The sequence below is a fragment of the Rissa tridactyla genome, chromosome W, assembly GCF_028500815.1.
Source record: "Rissa tridactyla isolate bRisTri1 chromosome W, bRisTri1.patW.cur.20221130, whole genome shotgun sequence".
NCBI lineage: Eukaryota > Metazoa > Chordata > Aves > Charadriiformes > Laridae > Rissa > Rissa tridactyla.
Genome location: NC_071496.1, coordinates 26,368,075 through 26,383,393, shown reverse-complemented (window position 1 = coordinate 26,383,393; position 15,319 = coordinate 26,368,075). Strand labels below are relative to the sequence as shown.

The following is a 15,319-nucleotide window of genomic DNA, read 5'->3' as shown; positions in this document are numbered from 1 at the left end:
TTTTTACTCTGAGCAGAATGCATTTGGTAAAACTAAAATGTCTCACTAGTCTCAATTTGGCAAGGGTCAGAGTTATGAATATTTGTAATGTCTATTCCCTGTTTTAGGAGAGACATTTGGGGCAGAAGTAATTTTGCATAATTTTAGATGTATTTCATGAAGATGTCTATACTGGAGATAGCTATCTTATGCTTCTCTAGGGAAGAGAAACAGGCACTTTGCATTGCACCCTAAAAGTGTCTTTTTCCCTCCATTGACTAAAAGGTGCCCTAGGACGAGAATCTCAGTTGAAGATATCATGTTGGAAATGTCTAGTCTGCAAAGGTATCATATATCTGACCAATTGCAGACTACTGCAATGGGATAAAATCTCTTTGTCATTTTACACTGCCACATCCTACCACAATATCTCTACCACAATTGAGGCCTTGGTGAAAGTTAGTTGCTTTGATGTGCATCTTGTCTGCATTGTCTAGATGTCTGGCCGGTCCATAGAATCACCTCTTGGGCTGGTCTGAGATAGTGGATTCTTTCCCAGAGAATTTGGCCATAGAACTGTAAACTGCAATTCTCAAAGGAATTGTGGTCCCACCTCTGAATGAATGGTGCTGGTAGAAATAAATTTTCATTGGAAGGTCATGCTGTTGTGCTGGTTGTCCTCTGACTTCAGAGCTGATGAAGCCAAAACTTTGTCTGTTGGAGAAACAGGGGTGCCTTTTGCTACTCTGGGGTTGTTTGTTGACTCCACGTTATAGGGCTTTTTTGTTTGACTGTTTGTTTTGTTTGTGGTTGTATTTTGGTTTTGATGTGTTTTTTTTTAATAACATCACTCTTTTAATTTCCTTCCAGTCCTGGTAGACAAAATGTCTATAGAATAAGTGGCCTACACACCAGAACTTTCCATGAACCATTTGGTCATACCATTTGAGGTGGAGGTAAATGAAGAGCCAGCAAATGAAGATATGAATGAATCAGTGGAAGCTGACTTGGAGCACTCACAGGTAGAAGAGGAACGACAGTCTGTGATCTGCTATTCGAGGCACAGAAACAGCAACCCAGGGGTACCATCTGGGCAGGAAGAGGAAGGGATGCTAGCTCGATCAGCCAGCACTGAGAGTGATTTCCACAATGACATGGACGTGGTGGAAGGGGATGTTATAGCCACAGCAGAGGATGGCTATAATGTAGATATAGTACAGGAGAACGAGGATGAGAGTACATATGCAGTGCAGTACAGGCCTGAATCTGAGGAGTACACAGAAAATGCTGAAGCAGAGCACACTGAGGCTGTTCATAATCGAACACTGCCTGATCATGTACATTTCCACTCCACTGAACATGAGGAAGCCATGAATGCAGCGTACTCAGGTTATGTCTATGCCCACCAGCCCCTCCACCAAGGAGAGGATGAGCAGTATGCTGAGCCCTATGCTGACTATAGGCAGCAGGAGCATGTGTATGAGGAGATAGCAGATGTGCTGGACATTGATGTTAGGGAGGGGCTTCAGCTCTATGAGTGGGAAAGGGAGGAAGCTGACAACTATCGAAAGGAAGCTCTTGGTGCCCGCCTTCACCATTATGATGAACGATCTGATGGAGAGTCAGACAGCCCTGAGAAAGAGGCAGAGTTTGCTCCATATCCAAGAATAGACAGCTATGAACAAGAGGAAGATATTGATCAGATTGTGGCAGAGGTGAAACAGAGCTCTCGGAGCTTGGGCAAGGCTGCTGAAGACGTGCTAGAGTCAGAGCAGAGCTTAGAGCATGCTCATGCTCTCCCTGGTAGGGGGCACGAAAGCAATGGTCAACTGTCAGCTGGCTCTAGAGCCACAGCCAACTCAGGAGAGTCAGTACAGATGTGCAGAAAGGAAAAAAGGGATGCAATATCACTGGCCATCAAAGATATTAAAGAAGCTATTGAGGAAGTGAAGACAAGGACTGTTCGTTCTCCTTATACCCCTGATGAACCAAAAGAACCTATTTGGGTGATGAGGCAGGACATTAGCCCAACCAGGGACTGCGATGATCAGAGGCCACTAGATAGAGATGTAAGTATACAGAGCTATAGGCTCACATGTTACAATTAAATGAACAGGGACTGCGTAATACACATTACAGTGAAACTGAGAGGGTTATACTCTTCTGTGACTCATTTTATTCCTCAGTAAATTATGTAATGCTGTATCTGTTTTAAATGTTTATTCAAAAGGATGCAAAAGGAGTATACATATATGTTGTCAGTGCACCAAATTTTCCTTTACGAAACACTGCTGAATTCATTAGAGTTGTACTAGAGATGAATTTGACACAGAAAGCTCTACTGACTTTTTTTCTGAAACAAGTCCTACTACATTTTTTTTTCCTAACATCCACTGGATAATTCGAATAACTACCAAATAATTTACCTTATGGTATAGAACCTTGTGTGTTCCTGTTATTTCTGGACTTGTCAGTTTTGTTTTCTGAAGATAATAAAGCTAACAGTTTATATGAAAAACTTGTTAATTTTATTTCCTACTTCTATAAAGGTAATATCACAGATGCAGATCTGAAAACATACAAGCTCAACTGCTTGCAGTCTCTAGAGATTTGCTATGAATCATTATTATATATTATATATATTATACATTATAATTATATAATATATATTATACTATATAATATTATACTATATAATATTATATTATATTATATTATATTATATTATATTATATTATATTATATTATATTATATTTCAGTTGGAAAGGACCTATAATGATCATCTAGTCCAGCTGCATGACCTCTTAAGGGCTGACCAAAAGTTAAAGCATGCTGTTAAGGGCAATGTCCAAATGCGTCTTAAACACTGACAAGATTGGGGCATCGACCACCTCTCTAGGAAGCCTGTTCCACTGTTTGACCACTCTCTTGGTAAAGAAATCCTTCCTGATGTCCAGTTTAAATCTCCCCTGGTGCAGACTTGAACCATTCCTATGCGTCCTGTCACTGGGTACCAGGGAGAAGAGATCGACACCTCCCTCTCCACTTCCCCTCCTCAGGAAGCTGCAGAGAGCAATGAGGTTGCCCCTCAGCCTCCTTTTCTCCAAACTAGGCAAGCCCAGTGTCCTCAGATGCTCTTCATAGGACATGCCTTCCAGCCTTTTCACCAGCTTTGTTGCCCTCCTCTGGGTGCGTTCATGGACCTTAATATCCTGCTTAAATTGTGGATCCCAGAATTGCACGCAGTACTCAGGGTGAGGCCACAGCAATGCTAAATACAGTGGGATAATCACCTCTTTGACCGGCTGGTTATGCTGTGTTTGATGCACCCCAGGATGCGGTTTGCCCTCTTGGCTGACAGGGCACAGTGCTGTTGACTAGCACCTCCAGATCCCTTTCTGCAGGGCTGCTCTCCAGCCACTCCTCTCCCAATCTATACTTGTGCCCGGCATTACTCCGTCCCAGGTGCAGGATCTGGCATTTGTTCTTGTTAAATTTCATGCCATTGATGATTGCCCAATGCTCCAATCTATCCAGAGCCCTCTGCAAAGCCTCTCGTTCCTCAAGAGAGTCAACAGCACCTCCCAGTTTAGTATCATCAGCAAAATTACTAATGGTGCATTCAACTCTTGCATCCAGAACATTGATAAAAACAGAACTGGCCCTAGAATTGAGCCCTGAGGAACACTGCTGGTGACCAGTCTCCAGCCAGATGTAGCCCCATTTACTGCAACCCTTTGAGCCCTGCCATTCAGCCAGTTCTTCACCCAGTGCACTGTGTACCTGCTCATCTCGCAGTTGGACAACTTGTCCAGAAGGATGCCGTGAAGGAGAGTATCAGAAGTTGGAAGTGACCACCGGGGACTGTCTCTTTCAGCCCCCCTGCTCAAAGCAGGGGCAACTAGAATGGATTGCCCAGGATATTGTCCAGTCAGGTTTCGAATATCTTGAAGGATGTAGGCTCCACTATCTGTTCCAGCATTCAATGACCCTCATGGTATATTGAAAAAAAAGAAATTGTGGAATTTCCTGTGTTTCATTTTGTGCCCATTGCCTCTTGTCCTGTCACTGGGCACTGCTGAGAAGAGTCTGGCTCTGTGTCTTGACACCCTCCCATCAGCTAGTTAAATAGAGATTGTTAAGATCACCCTGATCTTTTTCTTCTCCAGTATGAACAGTCCCAGCTCTCTCATCCCGTCCATGCATGAGAGATGCTCCAATCCCTTAATTGACTTCATGGCCCTTTGCTTGACTGGCTCCAGTACATCAATGTCTTTCTTGTACTGGAGAGCCCAGAACTGGACACAGGACTCTGGGTGTGGCCTCACCAGTGCTGAGTAGAGGGCAAGATCACCTCCCTCAATCTGCTGGTGACACTCTTCCTAATGCAGCCCGGGATGCTGTTGGCTGCCTTTGCTGTGTGGGCACATTACTGGCTCATGTTCAAATTGGTGTCCACCAAGACCCAAGTCTTATTCTGCCAAGCTGCTTTCCAGCTGAGTGGCCCACAGGATGTATTGGTGTTGTTCCTCCCCAGGTGCAGGACTTGGCATTTCCCTTTGCTGAACTTCATGAGGTTCCTGTCAGCCCATTTCTCAGTTTGTCAAGGTCTGGATAGCAGCACAACCCTCTGGAGTATCAGCCACTTCTCCCAGTTTTGTATCATCTGTTTTAAAATATAATATCAGTTCATTTTGCACAGCAGCAAGAGTAACAGCATCGAGAAACTAACACTGTATGGAAAAGGCTATGCAGCTGCAGTTAGGTTAGATATTCCGTGCATAAAACTGGAGAAGTGCAATTCATGCCCTCCTGAATAATGGTAACAGACCAGCATGGCCAGTCAGCGAAGTTGGTGGCGCCTCTGTGAAAACATTTAAGAAAGGACAAAAATGCGAGATGATGAGCAGAGGAGTGAGGGGAAAAAAAAAATGAGACACAGTAGTATGAACACCAAGGTCAGAAAAAGAGGATCAGGATGAGGTTCTCCAAGCACCAGAGCAGACATTCCTCTGCAGCCTGTGGAAGAGACCACGCCAGAGCAAATATCCTGTGGAGGACCCCACACTGGAGCAGGTGGATATTTCCTGAAGGAACTGAGGCCTGTGGAAAACCCATGCTAGAGCAGATTTTTCCTGACAGGAGCTGCAGCTTGTGGAGAGGACCTACGCTGCAGCAGAGGAAAAGTGTGAGCAGGAGGGAGTGGTGGAGAGGAACTGACCTAAATCCCCCATTTCCCATTCATCCTGTGCTGCTTAGGGTGTAGAGTCAGGAATGAAGGAGTGAAGTTGAGCCCAGGAAAAAGGGATGGGGAGAAGGTGGTGTTTTAATTTGTCTTTGTTTCTCACTATCCAAATCTATTTTAATTGGCAAAAATTAAAGGAATTTTCCTCAGGTCAAGTCTGTTTTGCCTGTGACAGTAATTAGTAAGTGATCTTCCTGTCTTTATCTTGACCCATGAGCTTTCCCATCTTCTCTCCCTGTTCTGTTGAGGAGGGAAAGTGAGAGAGCGGCTGGGTGGGGGTGTGACAGCTGACCGTGGCCAACCCACCACAGTTGTCTGCCACTGAGGGCAGCTATTAATTTTTCAATGTGCTTAATTTAATAGATTATTGACAAAGAAAAAAAGTTTTCTGTGACTATTTAGCTGTTTAGATAAGTCTCAACATCCCAATAGACTGTGCAATCATTGCAATGAAAAGGAAGGACTATAACACTTCAGAAAGTGTTTGTCATGTTTTGGTGTTTTCCTCATTTCTTATTCTCACTGCCAAACCAGAGGTATTTCTACATTGGTCACTCAAACTATGTAATTTTATTTTCTTACCATGTCTAGTCTCTATCTCCTGATTCCTCTTCACCCTGGGGTGCTGAACCAAGTAGGCAACATCATCAGGATGTCTGCAGTACAGCAGAGACCTCCACTAATAAAGAGGTAGTGCAATCTTTTTAAAAGCTACCGTCTTGTCTGTAGTGCTTATGCCTTTCTATTTTCTTTACTTCTTTGTACATGTGTAATCTCCTCTCTTGTACCAAAACAGCAACAAAAAGAAAAAACTGGTTTGACATTTTTCCTTTGTGCTTGCCTTCCTGTCTGACTGAATGCATAACATACTGTATCTAAGACCAATTGTGATGGCATTCCTTACTCTGTGTTTGGCCGCAACAACACTTGTTTAACAGGCTAGAGGGTATTGATTTATTGAGGAACAGCTGCCAACATCACCTCTGTATTCAGGGCAATAGGAGCTAGCTCTCTTCCTTATCTCTGCAAAATATCTTGCCATAAAGAAAATATCTGGGATCTTTGAAAGCAAGCTATACGCTTCATTTTTTTTTGTCAAGGCCTGTACCTGGCAGGTTTCCACACTGCAGTAGTTCCATTGAGATGAGAAGAGAAATACTTCTCATCTCACTGATATGAGAATTTTTTTTCAGACTTTAATGTTAGATTTGTTTACAGAGATCTGTAAGCAAACAGACACGGTTGCTGATAGATAACTTGTGCTTAGCTATCAGCTAACAGCATGATATCTTCTAGAAACGAATAAACCAATCTACTGTAACCAGAAATATTGATTGAAATTTAAACAAGACTTAGTCCATTCTTTTTTTTTCTTCTTTATCATCTACGGGGGGGAAAAAGCTTGTAGCCTGTGTATATATACTAATTTAAATCTATGCTTGCATTTAGAAGGGGATGGAAGCTTTCAGAAGACTTAGTAATTTTGTCCTTCATTTATCCTGCACCAAAGCCTTCAACAGTATTGGATTGTGTCCTTATGATTTCATCTACAATATTCTTTAGCTTGCTAAAGCCTCTGACTTTATTCGGTTTACAGATGTAGTTGCTTTGTGACAACTCTAAAGGCTGACAGTTGTTAGATATCATTAATCTTACTCAAAGGAAAGAACAAACAAGATGCTATCCATTTTAGTTTTCAATATGTGATTGCATACAGTGTTAAAAGTAATAAACTTTCAAAGTAATTTCAGTCAGATATGCTGTGGGGTGCTGGTTTTTTTTCCCTACGTAAATAAGCAACTCTGCATGGTTTAGTACCTCCCTTACAAAAATAATAATGACAAAGCCTCATCATTTTTGGGAAATGCTTTTAGGTCTTAACAAAACCTTTATTTAAAATGTAAATTTTACAGTGTTCAGTTGATGGACAAAACCAGTAATTCAACATTAATGACGTATTTTTTTATTACTCATGGATATATAATTAAAAAATGATTCCCCCTTTTCAATAACAGTATCTGATACCTTGTTATTACTTTAGTTTTATCAGTGTTTCTTGACATGGATAATGAATGAAAAAAAATTGTGTAGAGCCTTTGTAATAAAAACATTAATTTGATGTTAGTTTACACATCTTTATCCTGAAATTAAGTTTTATTGGCTATTCAGATTACTGAATATCTGTCAAACCTGTAATTATATACATAAAATTTGGTTAGGCCTTGAGTCTTTTAAAAAAAATTAAATGTATACTTTGAAAAGGATACTTATGCAGATAAGCTGCCTCTGATTTTTTGGAAGTGTACAGTTGTTTTGTTCTCTAGGCCTGTCAGAATCCAGCTAATTGAATCTCTGCTAGCATCACAGTAGCAGCAATTTCATGCAATTGTTGAAGTGGGTGTAGGTGGCACAGTAAAAATAAAGTAATCACAACAGATTGATTAGCCAAAGAACAGCCGCTCCTGATTTGAAAATAAATGCTTGTGTCCTCTCAGCACTTGATTTCCCTTAAGCATTTTGACAGCAGGCGTTCATTACTTAGTAACAAATTTCTGTCTGCTGATATTGTCTCTGAGAAGAATCATAGAATCATTTAGGTTGGAAAAGATCATTGAGTCCAACCATAAACCTAACACTGCCAAATCCACCACAAGAGCTTTCATGATTTTGTTGGGCAACTCAGCAACTCTCTTTGATGGGAAAAGGCCAAGTATTTTAAGGTTCTCTAGGCTGTTTTCTGTTTCATGTGCCTTTTATTTTTCTGCCACCAATTATTTTACAGTGAGGACAGTGTAGTAGGATGAAAAATATTACTTATTCCTCACATCCTTGTAACAATAAATGGAAAAGACTCACTGGATTAGTCATTTACCTGTCACATAAGTGTGCACTTCCCAAGTGATTGTCACAAGCGTACAGAACCTGTTAAACTGCCTATCATAAAGGAAACAACTTGGTATATATGTGAATATGTAAATGCAACTGAACCTCTTCTGAGATACTTTATCCTGATCATACATGGATCTTGTTTTTATATATATATATATATGAGTCACTCCAAATTTAATGCATTGTAGAATAAGGTTCAAGTTTGTCAGCATCTTGTAATGCTTGGCTTATCCAAAACTTTTATTTCAGAAAGGTTTAATAGCAGCATGTGCTTTAGTATACCTGTTACCATACAAAGTTGTCTTCAGTAAATTCTCCCATATCTATATATTGTTGAATGTAACAAAATGGTGAGTCCCCCTGAAGTTATCATTTCTAGATGTTTATATTGTTGCCACAGAGTCTTTCATAGAAAATTACAATTGGAAATCAGGTATTATTTTAGTCTGTGTGTTTACAAATGTAGGATGGACGTTTTGTTTTTTTTCTATTAGTCCACCTTTCATGAAAGTAAGTGAGACTTACTTGATTCTTTACTTGATTAAACAAACAAGGAATAAATACCTTGCTTGCAGTTTTAATTGTCTAAATCATACACTTTTATGTGTGCTTTTGTGCTTGTTACAGCATAAACATAATCAACGTAGGACTGTTATTAAATGCATTTACTCCAGTGGATGTAGGTGGCTGCATAACCTGTCAAGAACAATCCTAATAAGTAATTAAATTTGGTTCATAATTAACAGAGCAGATCAATGCTTTTTGTCATGAATAATAATAGTATTGGTCCATTTTAAATATCTCCATATGTATTTATTTGGAAAATGTCTTTGAGAGATTATGTATTTTTCTGTTTGCTAAAGAGAACACAGTATTAATTAGTAGTCAGGAAGCATGTTGCCAAACACCAAGAGCCAATTCAAAATAATGTAGTGTGTTGCCTGCTTGATGAACACATTAACAGAATATACCATATTTAGGGATAATAACCCTCTAATAATTGGTCAGACTTTTCATTTAAAAGTAAATATTTTCCTAATAAACTCTCACCATCTTTTGCTAATAACTATTACTGTGATTTCATTTTTATGGAGGAATTTTTAATGTGTATTTAAGCATGCTTTGTTCTGTTTGAAATCCTATTTGTCTCGATTACAGTCCAGAAAAAGCTTGGCTTCGTTCCCGACATATGTTGAAGGTAAGATATATTTCATAACTTAATTTTTTTTTTCATTATATGGAGAACTTCAATGTTTTTAATGTATAGAACTTTATTTTTATGTACAGAACATAAAACTTGCTAAGGTTGGATGAACTGATTTAGATTAAACTGTGTCCAACCTGGAACTTGAATTAAACCCTAGTAGGCTTGCTTGGAAGTTGAGTAAAATCTCTCTCTTATTTTGTAACATTTTAGTGATGGCTTCTGCCACCTTTCTACTGGGTTGTTATCAATATCATTTAAATCACTGATTAAAAAAAAAAAACACCGTGGAATTCATAATATATGTGAATGTGTGTAGAGAGTAATTTGTTGTCTGATAAGGAACAGAGGTTAGACAAAACAGTCAAAATCTCCACAAAACTGAGATTTAATTGGCAGGCAAGTAGGAGGAAACTTGCACTGATTTTCAGGTACTTATCCTCTGATTAAATAACCTTTAAATAACCTTGCTTTATAGAATGGAAAAAAAAACCCACAAAACTGATGTCATATTTAATTTGGAATGTCTTCAAATTCTTTGATTGCTTTACAGTGTACCGTCTTTAGACTGTACATTTTAGCATTGGTTTAGTCTTTAAAAGTATATGTTATGTTTTAGAACCTGTGACCAGATGAACTGGTGTAAATTGCATAGGTTGCTTTGAAACTGTCTGAGGTTTGGAAATTCAAACCAATGAAGGATCTGTCTCTGGTAGACAGCCCTCTTTCCGTCACAGACCATCTTAAAGTGTGTCCCTGCCCCCCAACAAATAAAAAAATCTCTTAGCATTCGCTGAGATATTGGTCCAGTGGGCAGTAACACACTATTTTTATGCAGGTAATTGATAGCCTGAGAAAAACTTTCACCTGCACTACGCTTTTATTCAACTGATAATTTCATACTCTATCATAATGTACAGAGGGGGGCTTGTGAAGAACAATACTGTCGTTCTGCAAGTGTGTTCACATCTCATAAAAATAAAACATGTTCCCCTCTCCTTTTGAATATGCTTCCTGTCTTATCTGTACCTCTTTCACCCTATGTTTAAGATTTTGTGTTTTGATCAAGAACTATGCTAAAAAGGGTTTGGTAATGGAAATAGTGATATGCATAGAGTAACAAATAGTGGTAATTAAAATACTGTATCGTTTCAGGGCTTGAGCAATAATATGCCAATATGTAGCACTTCTAGATGCTATGTGGTTGGCTGGAAGTGGTTGGTAAGATGCTGATGCTGTCAGGCCTGCAACAGGCACCGACATAGTGATATCAGGATGCTTGCTCTATCCCATCTGGGTGTTCCCCTGATAGCCAGGAAAAGCACCCCAACCCCCCAGTCATCCTGATCATGGAAGCAGGTTTGACATGTGGTCAGAACAACAGGTTTTGTTCTTTGTCCTGATTTAGACTGCAGTGACTGATCAAGCACAGGGTTGCCCAATGGGGGCCCACAAACACCACAGATCACATGATTTACATACTTTATTATCCTTTTTCCCGCTGCTTGGCCCTCTTTGTCACCCTTGTATCTCCCTTTCTAATATCCATGCCTGGACTTCGGGCCTCTCCCTCACCCACACCTTGAGTCTTTACAAATGTGGGTCTCCTATTTGCCAGCTAGTCCAGCTTGATGTTTGCTAGCAAATTACACGCACACACACACGGAGTATTAAAATACATTAGGGAAATATAAACACACCCTGATTCCTCCAGTTTCTGACACCTAAACCTATGGGCCTATGTGACTTGTGGTCCCTTCTCCAGTTGCTGGCACTTAGACCTTGCAGCGCTCACATAGGATAGAGGGTGAGAGCACACAGGAAAATGAATTAAGGAAAAGGATTTAATTATAAGACAGGACAGACTGCAGTGATCAGGCACAAGGCTCAGTCAAACAAGTGTACTGACTGGCAGCCTGCTTGCATGCGACCGGCCTCTTCTATCCCCCCTTTTCTCCATTTTCCCATGCTTGTACTTCCCCCCCATCTACCTTGATCCCTCCCATTCTCCACCCTGGTCTCCTCCTAAATGAACAACTTACATCTAATTACTTTTTCCCTGCTGGTCCATTTTGCTACATCTGTACACAAATTTGGTATTTCTGATACCAGTCCCTAGACATTCTCAGCCTTATATGCTACAGTTACCCAGGCACTGCTGGCCTTGCAAGGTTCCACTCCTCCAAAGGCCCCCAATGCTCCCTGTCAGGTGTCTGTGAAGTCTCACGTAGCTCCTCCTTAACCACCAGTGCAATCCAGCCATCCCTCATTGAGTTGCCTGTAACTTTTGGCAGCTTCTCACTCTGTTACTTGTCATGTACGGGAATTTCTCATGTCACAGCCAGTAGTTTCCCACATCCTGTTCAATTAGCTGAACCTTGGGCCACAGCCTAATCAGTGGCCCAATCATTTTCCTGCAGCCCTAATAACAGAAATTCCATTCCTTTGGGTTTTGTTCTTGAGAGTGACTAGTGACCATAATTACTTTCATTTTTTGGGTGTCGATTTATGTATTATCTGAACAGACTGAGCACACTCAAGGTACCTCAAAATCAGTAGTCATAAACTTTCATCTATAAAGAAGCCATACATTGGAAAGCTTCATGATAAAGTGTGTGTATATTATGAGTGCGATTAAGATTTAGCTCTAGCTACTCATTTTTTTATTAACTTAATAATGACATTCATTTGGAAGTAAAATTCTTAGTCCTTGTTAATGTCATCTTTGGTAAATTAGAAGAAAATTGGCATTTTTGTGTTATGTTCAACTTCAGGTTTAGCACCTCTTAAATCTCAGGCTAACTCTTGAGTTGACTAAAAGCTCTGTTCTAAAAGGATCAGGTTTTGTTCCTAACAAAACATAGAGCAAAACCAGTTTATACTTCTTGATAAAATATAGACAGTTTTACCAATTCTCTCAAATCATGATTATCTGTAGATTTTCACTGGCCTTGAACATAGATTTTTTTTTTCTTACTTGTAGCAAAACAAGAAGCTTCTTGCATAAACCTTCCTTGTTCTCAGATCATGAGAATTTTAACATATATAGAGAAAAGCCATGTCTTCTGCAGATATAATCCCCAAACACCTGAAAATCTGTATATTATACATGTTCCTCTGTACTGACTTGTAAGGTGATAAGTACCTCACAGACTTTTAACTTTACACAGAAGCTGATGAGAGCTGAAGCCATTAAGTATCTTGCAGGACTAAGACAGTAGCTTTTTCCAAACATGAGAGCCTTTGCTCTGAATATTTACCATCAAAATTTTTTTGTTTAACACCTCACCCCCCTCCCCACCCCAATACAATACCCTTGTTGGGAATGAGTGTGATTTCGATAATATTGATCTCCTCTATTATGGGGGTGTGTGTGTGGGGGGGGTGTATATCATAATTGTAAAGCACTCCTGAGGAGATTCCACTACCTGTTCAAAGTGCTGAGAGAACAATTTAAATATTCTTGTTTCTATGTAAGAACAAAACTAAAGAGGTTATTTTGCTCCAGAGTGAAACCTTCCTTATAGGAGAATGTTCTGTTGTAAGAAATTGAATTAGCAATTAGTTTCTGCTGGAGAGATGTTGAGAAAACATGCTCGGTGTTTTGTATGCCTTGATTAAAAGTATTGGTTGTCGTGCCATCATGCTAAAGTGAAGTAGTTCAGAGGAGCATTTATAGTTCTTAGGTACAGGCTGAAGTAGTAAGAATATTATTTTTTTTTAACACGGTTTAATGTGATTTTCTCCCCCTGTATTTGTAGTTCCTGGACCTTGTGATCCTGAAGACTTGATTGATGGAATAATTTTTGCTGCCAATTACCTCGGCTCCACTCAACTCCTTTCTGACAAAACTCCCTCCAAGAATGTGAGAATGATACAGGCACAAGAGGCTGTCAGCAGAATCAAGGTGAGAGATGACTCCTGCTGTTTCTCAAGTTGGTGTTTTAAAGCTGCAGATGTGAACTTCTTGTACACTTAAGCCTTTTCACGTTGGGTTCTCTGTGGTTTCAGAAACATTAAGTGACTAATATTTCTTTTTGCAAGATAAACCACTTATTTAATGCTGCTTTTGGAACAAGGGTGAAAGGAAAAAAAGTTCCAGATAATTCTAATTTGTACAGTACAACTTCTGCTCTATTCTGTTAGCCAAAAATCTATCATTGTCAGGGCAGTCCCGAAATGAGACAAAGACACATGATTCAAAGTCTCTAGGCAAGTAATAGCTCAAAGAGGCTGAGCTCTGCCTGATAGCCAGTTTTATTAGCTCTCCTGATAACAAACCAAGGGCAAACGTAGACATACTATTTACAAATCATCATCTCCTTTGAACAGATGCAAGCATAAACCTGACCCCACCCCCCTATTCCCCTCCCTGCCAAGGGTGTGCCCCCACACCCTCCAGTGGACCTGGCTTAGCAGGATAATGGACATGAAAAGCCTGAACCTTAGCTGGGGTATGCACCTCTGACGCAGGCTCCCAGGAATGGTCCTCTGGGCCATACCCTGCCCAATCAATCAAGTACTGCAGGGTACCCCAGGATATCCTGGAATCCAAAATAGCCCAAACATGATATTCTCTCTGCCCCTGGACCGTAATTGGAGGCAGAGGTCAAGGTTGCCACTAGAAGGGCTCTGGGTGAATGGGTTTTAATGGGGAGATGTGAACAGCAGGGTGAATCTTGAGAGCACGCGGAAGCTGCAGACCAAACGCGACCAGACTAACCTGGGCCACGATTTTATATAGACCAAGATAAAGGTAGTCTAAATTAGAAAAAAACCACACCAAATGAACATGAAGAAGCAAATATATATGCCACGACTGCTCAAGGGAGACCACTTGAGAGTCCTCAGGGGCGTAAAAGTCAGTTATTTGCCATCTGAGGAGGGAGACAAGGATGCTTAGCATAGAATTACCAAGGGAATTTATTCTCTTATTTTAGCTGTGCGCACAGGGGTGCCCCAGCCCAATGCATGGAGGACTCCGATACAGAGGAAAGCAGGGTTTATATATGTTACAATACAGCTGTGTAGACCAATCAAATTACTTGTTAAGGGGTGGGCTAATCAGTTACTATTGCTCACGTAATCAGTATGTATTTGTCCCATGCAGGATCAGTACATGCCTGTCCTGTGCAGGTGGTTTGGATGTATGTGTCAGTGGTGTGTTAATCTTCATTGTTCTAAACCAATGTCCCGTGCAGATGTGTGTGTGGTTATACTGGATTCTGGTCTGTTGCTGTTCTGGCCGTAGTTATATGCCTGGGTTTTTTTAAAAGGTAAATCTTCTATTGTTTTATCGTGGATGTGGGGTGTTCTCAACTGGTGAGAGCCAGCTTAGGTTGGGTCTTCAAGTCACATCAACCCTGAGGTAAATAAATGCTCATAGTCTCAGGTAGTGTTCGTACTTCTAAGGAAGTCATATTGCAGTTAGCATCTTGCCTTTCACAGGGAAAACCCCCTGGACAGCCTCCGGAATAGCGGGGTGGTCATGGGGATGAAAACCATACTGCACATAAAAGGGGTCTGCTGTGTGGAAGAGTGGATGCTGCTGTTACAGGCAAATTCTGCCAATCATAACACAGAGACCCAGTCATCCTGATGGTAATGAATATAATAAGGGAGATACTGCTGCAGGATCTGGTTCATCCACTCCATCTGACCATTAGACTGTGGGTGATACAGGTAGGAAAGACAGAGTTGCACCCCCAGCAGGCCCATAAGCCGCCTCCAGAACTGGGCAGTGAATTGGGCCCCTTGATCCATCACCACGCTATCTGGCAGGCCATGGCAGCAAAACACATGATGCAAAAACAAACACATGGTCTGAGGGGCTGTGGGCAGTTTCTTTAGTACAACAAAAATAGCAGCCTTCATAAACAAGTCCACCACCACAGGCACCTCTGTCTGCCCTGAGACACAGGCAAGTTCACAATAAAATCCATTGAAATAATTCGCCATGGCCACTCAGGAGTTGGTAAGGGATGTAGTTGATCCTGCAGCC

At 40.7% G+C, this 15,319-nt stretch overlaps 1 protein-coding gene across 1 annotated transcript in view; it reads left to right on the top strand.

Moving 5' to 3' along the window:
* The first annotated feature begins 902 nt into the window (after positions 1-902).
* The window catches only part of LOC128901913 (amyloid-beta A4 precursor protein-binding family A member 1-like), a 48,829-nt gene continuing 34,412 nt past the window's right edge, over positions 903-15,319 (top strand). Inside the window, exons 1-3 of the mRNA XM_054184057.1 lie at positions 903-2,048; positions 9,273-9,312; positions 13,080-13,225. Coding sequence (XP_054040032.1) covers positions 903-2,048; positions 9,273-9,312; positions 13,080-13,225 — 1,332 coding nt within the window. The remainder of the gene's footprint in view (positions 2,049-9,272; positions 9,313-13,079; positions 13,226-15,319) is intronic.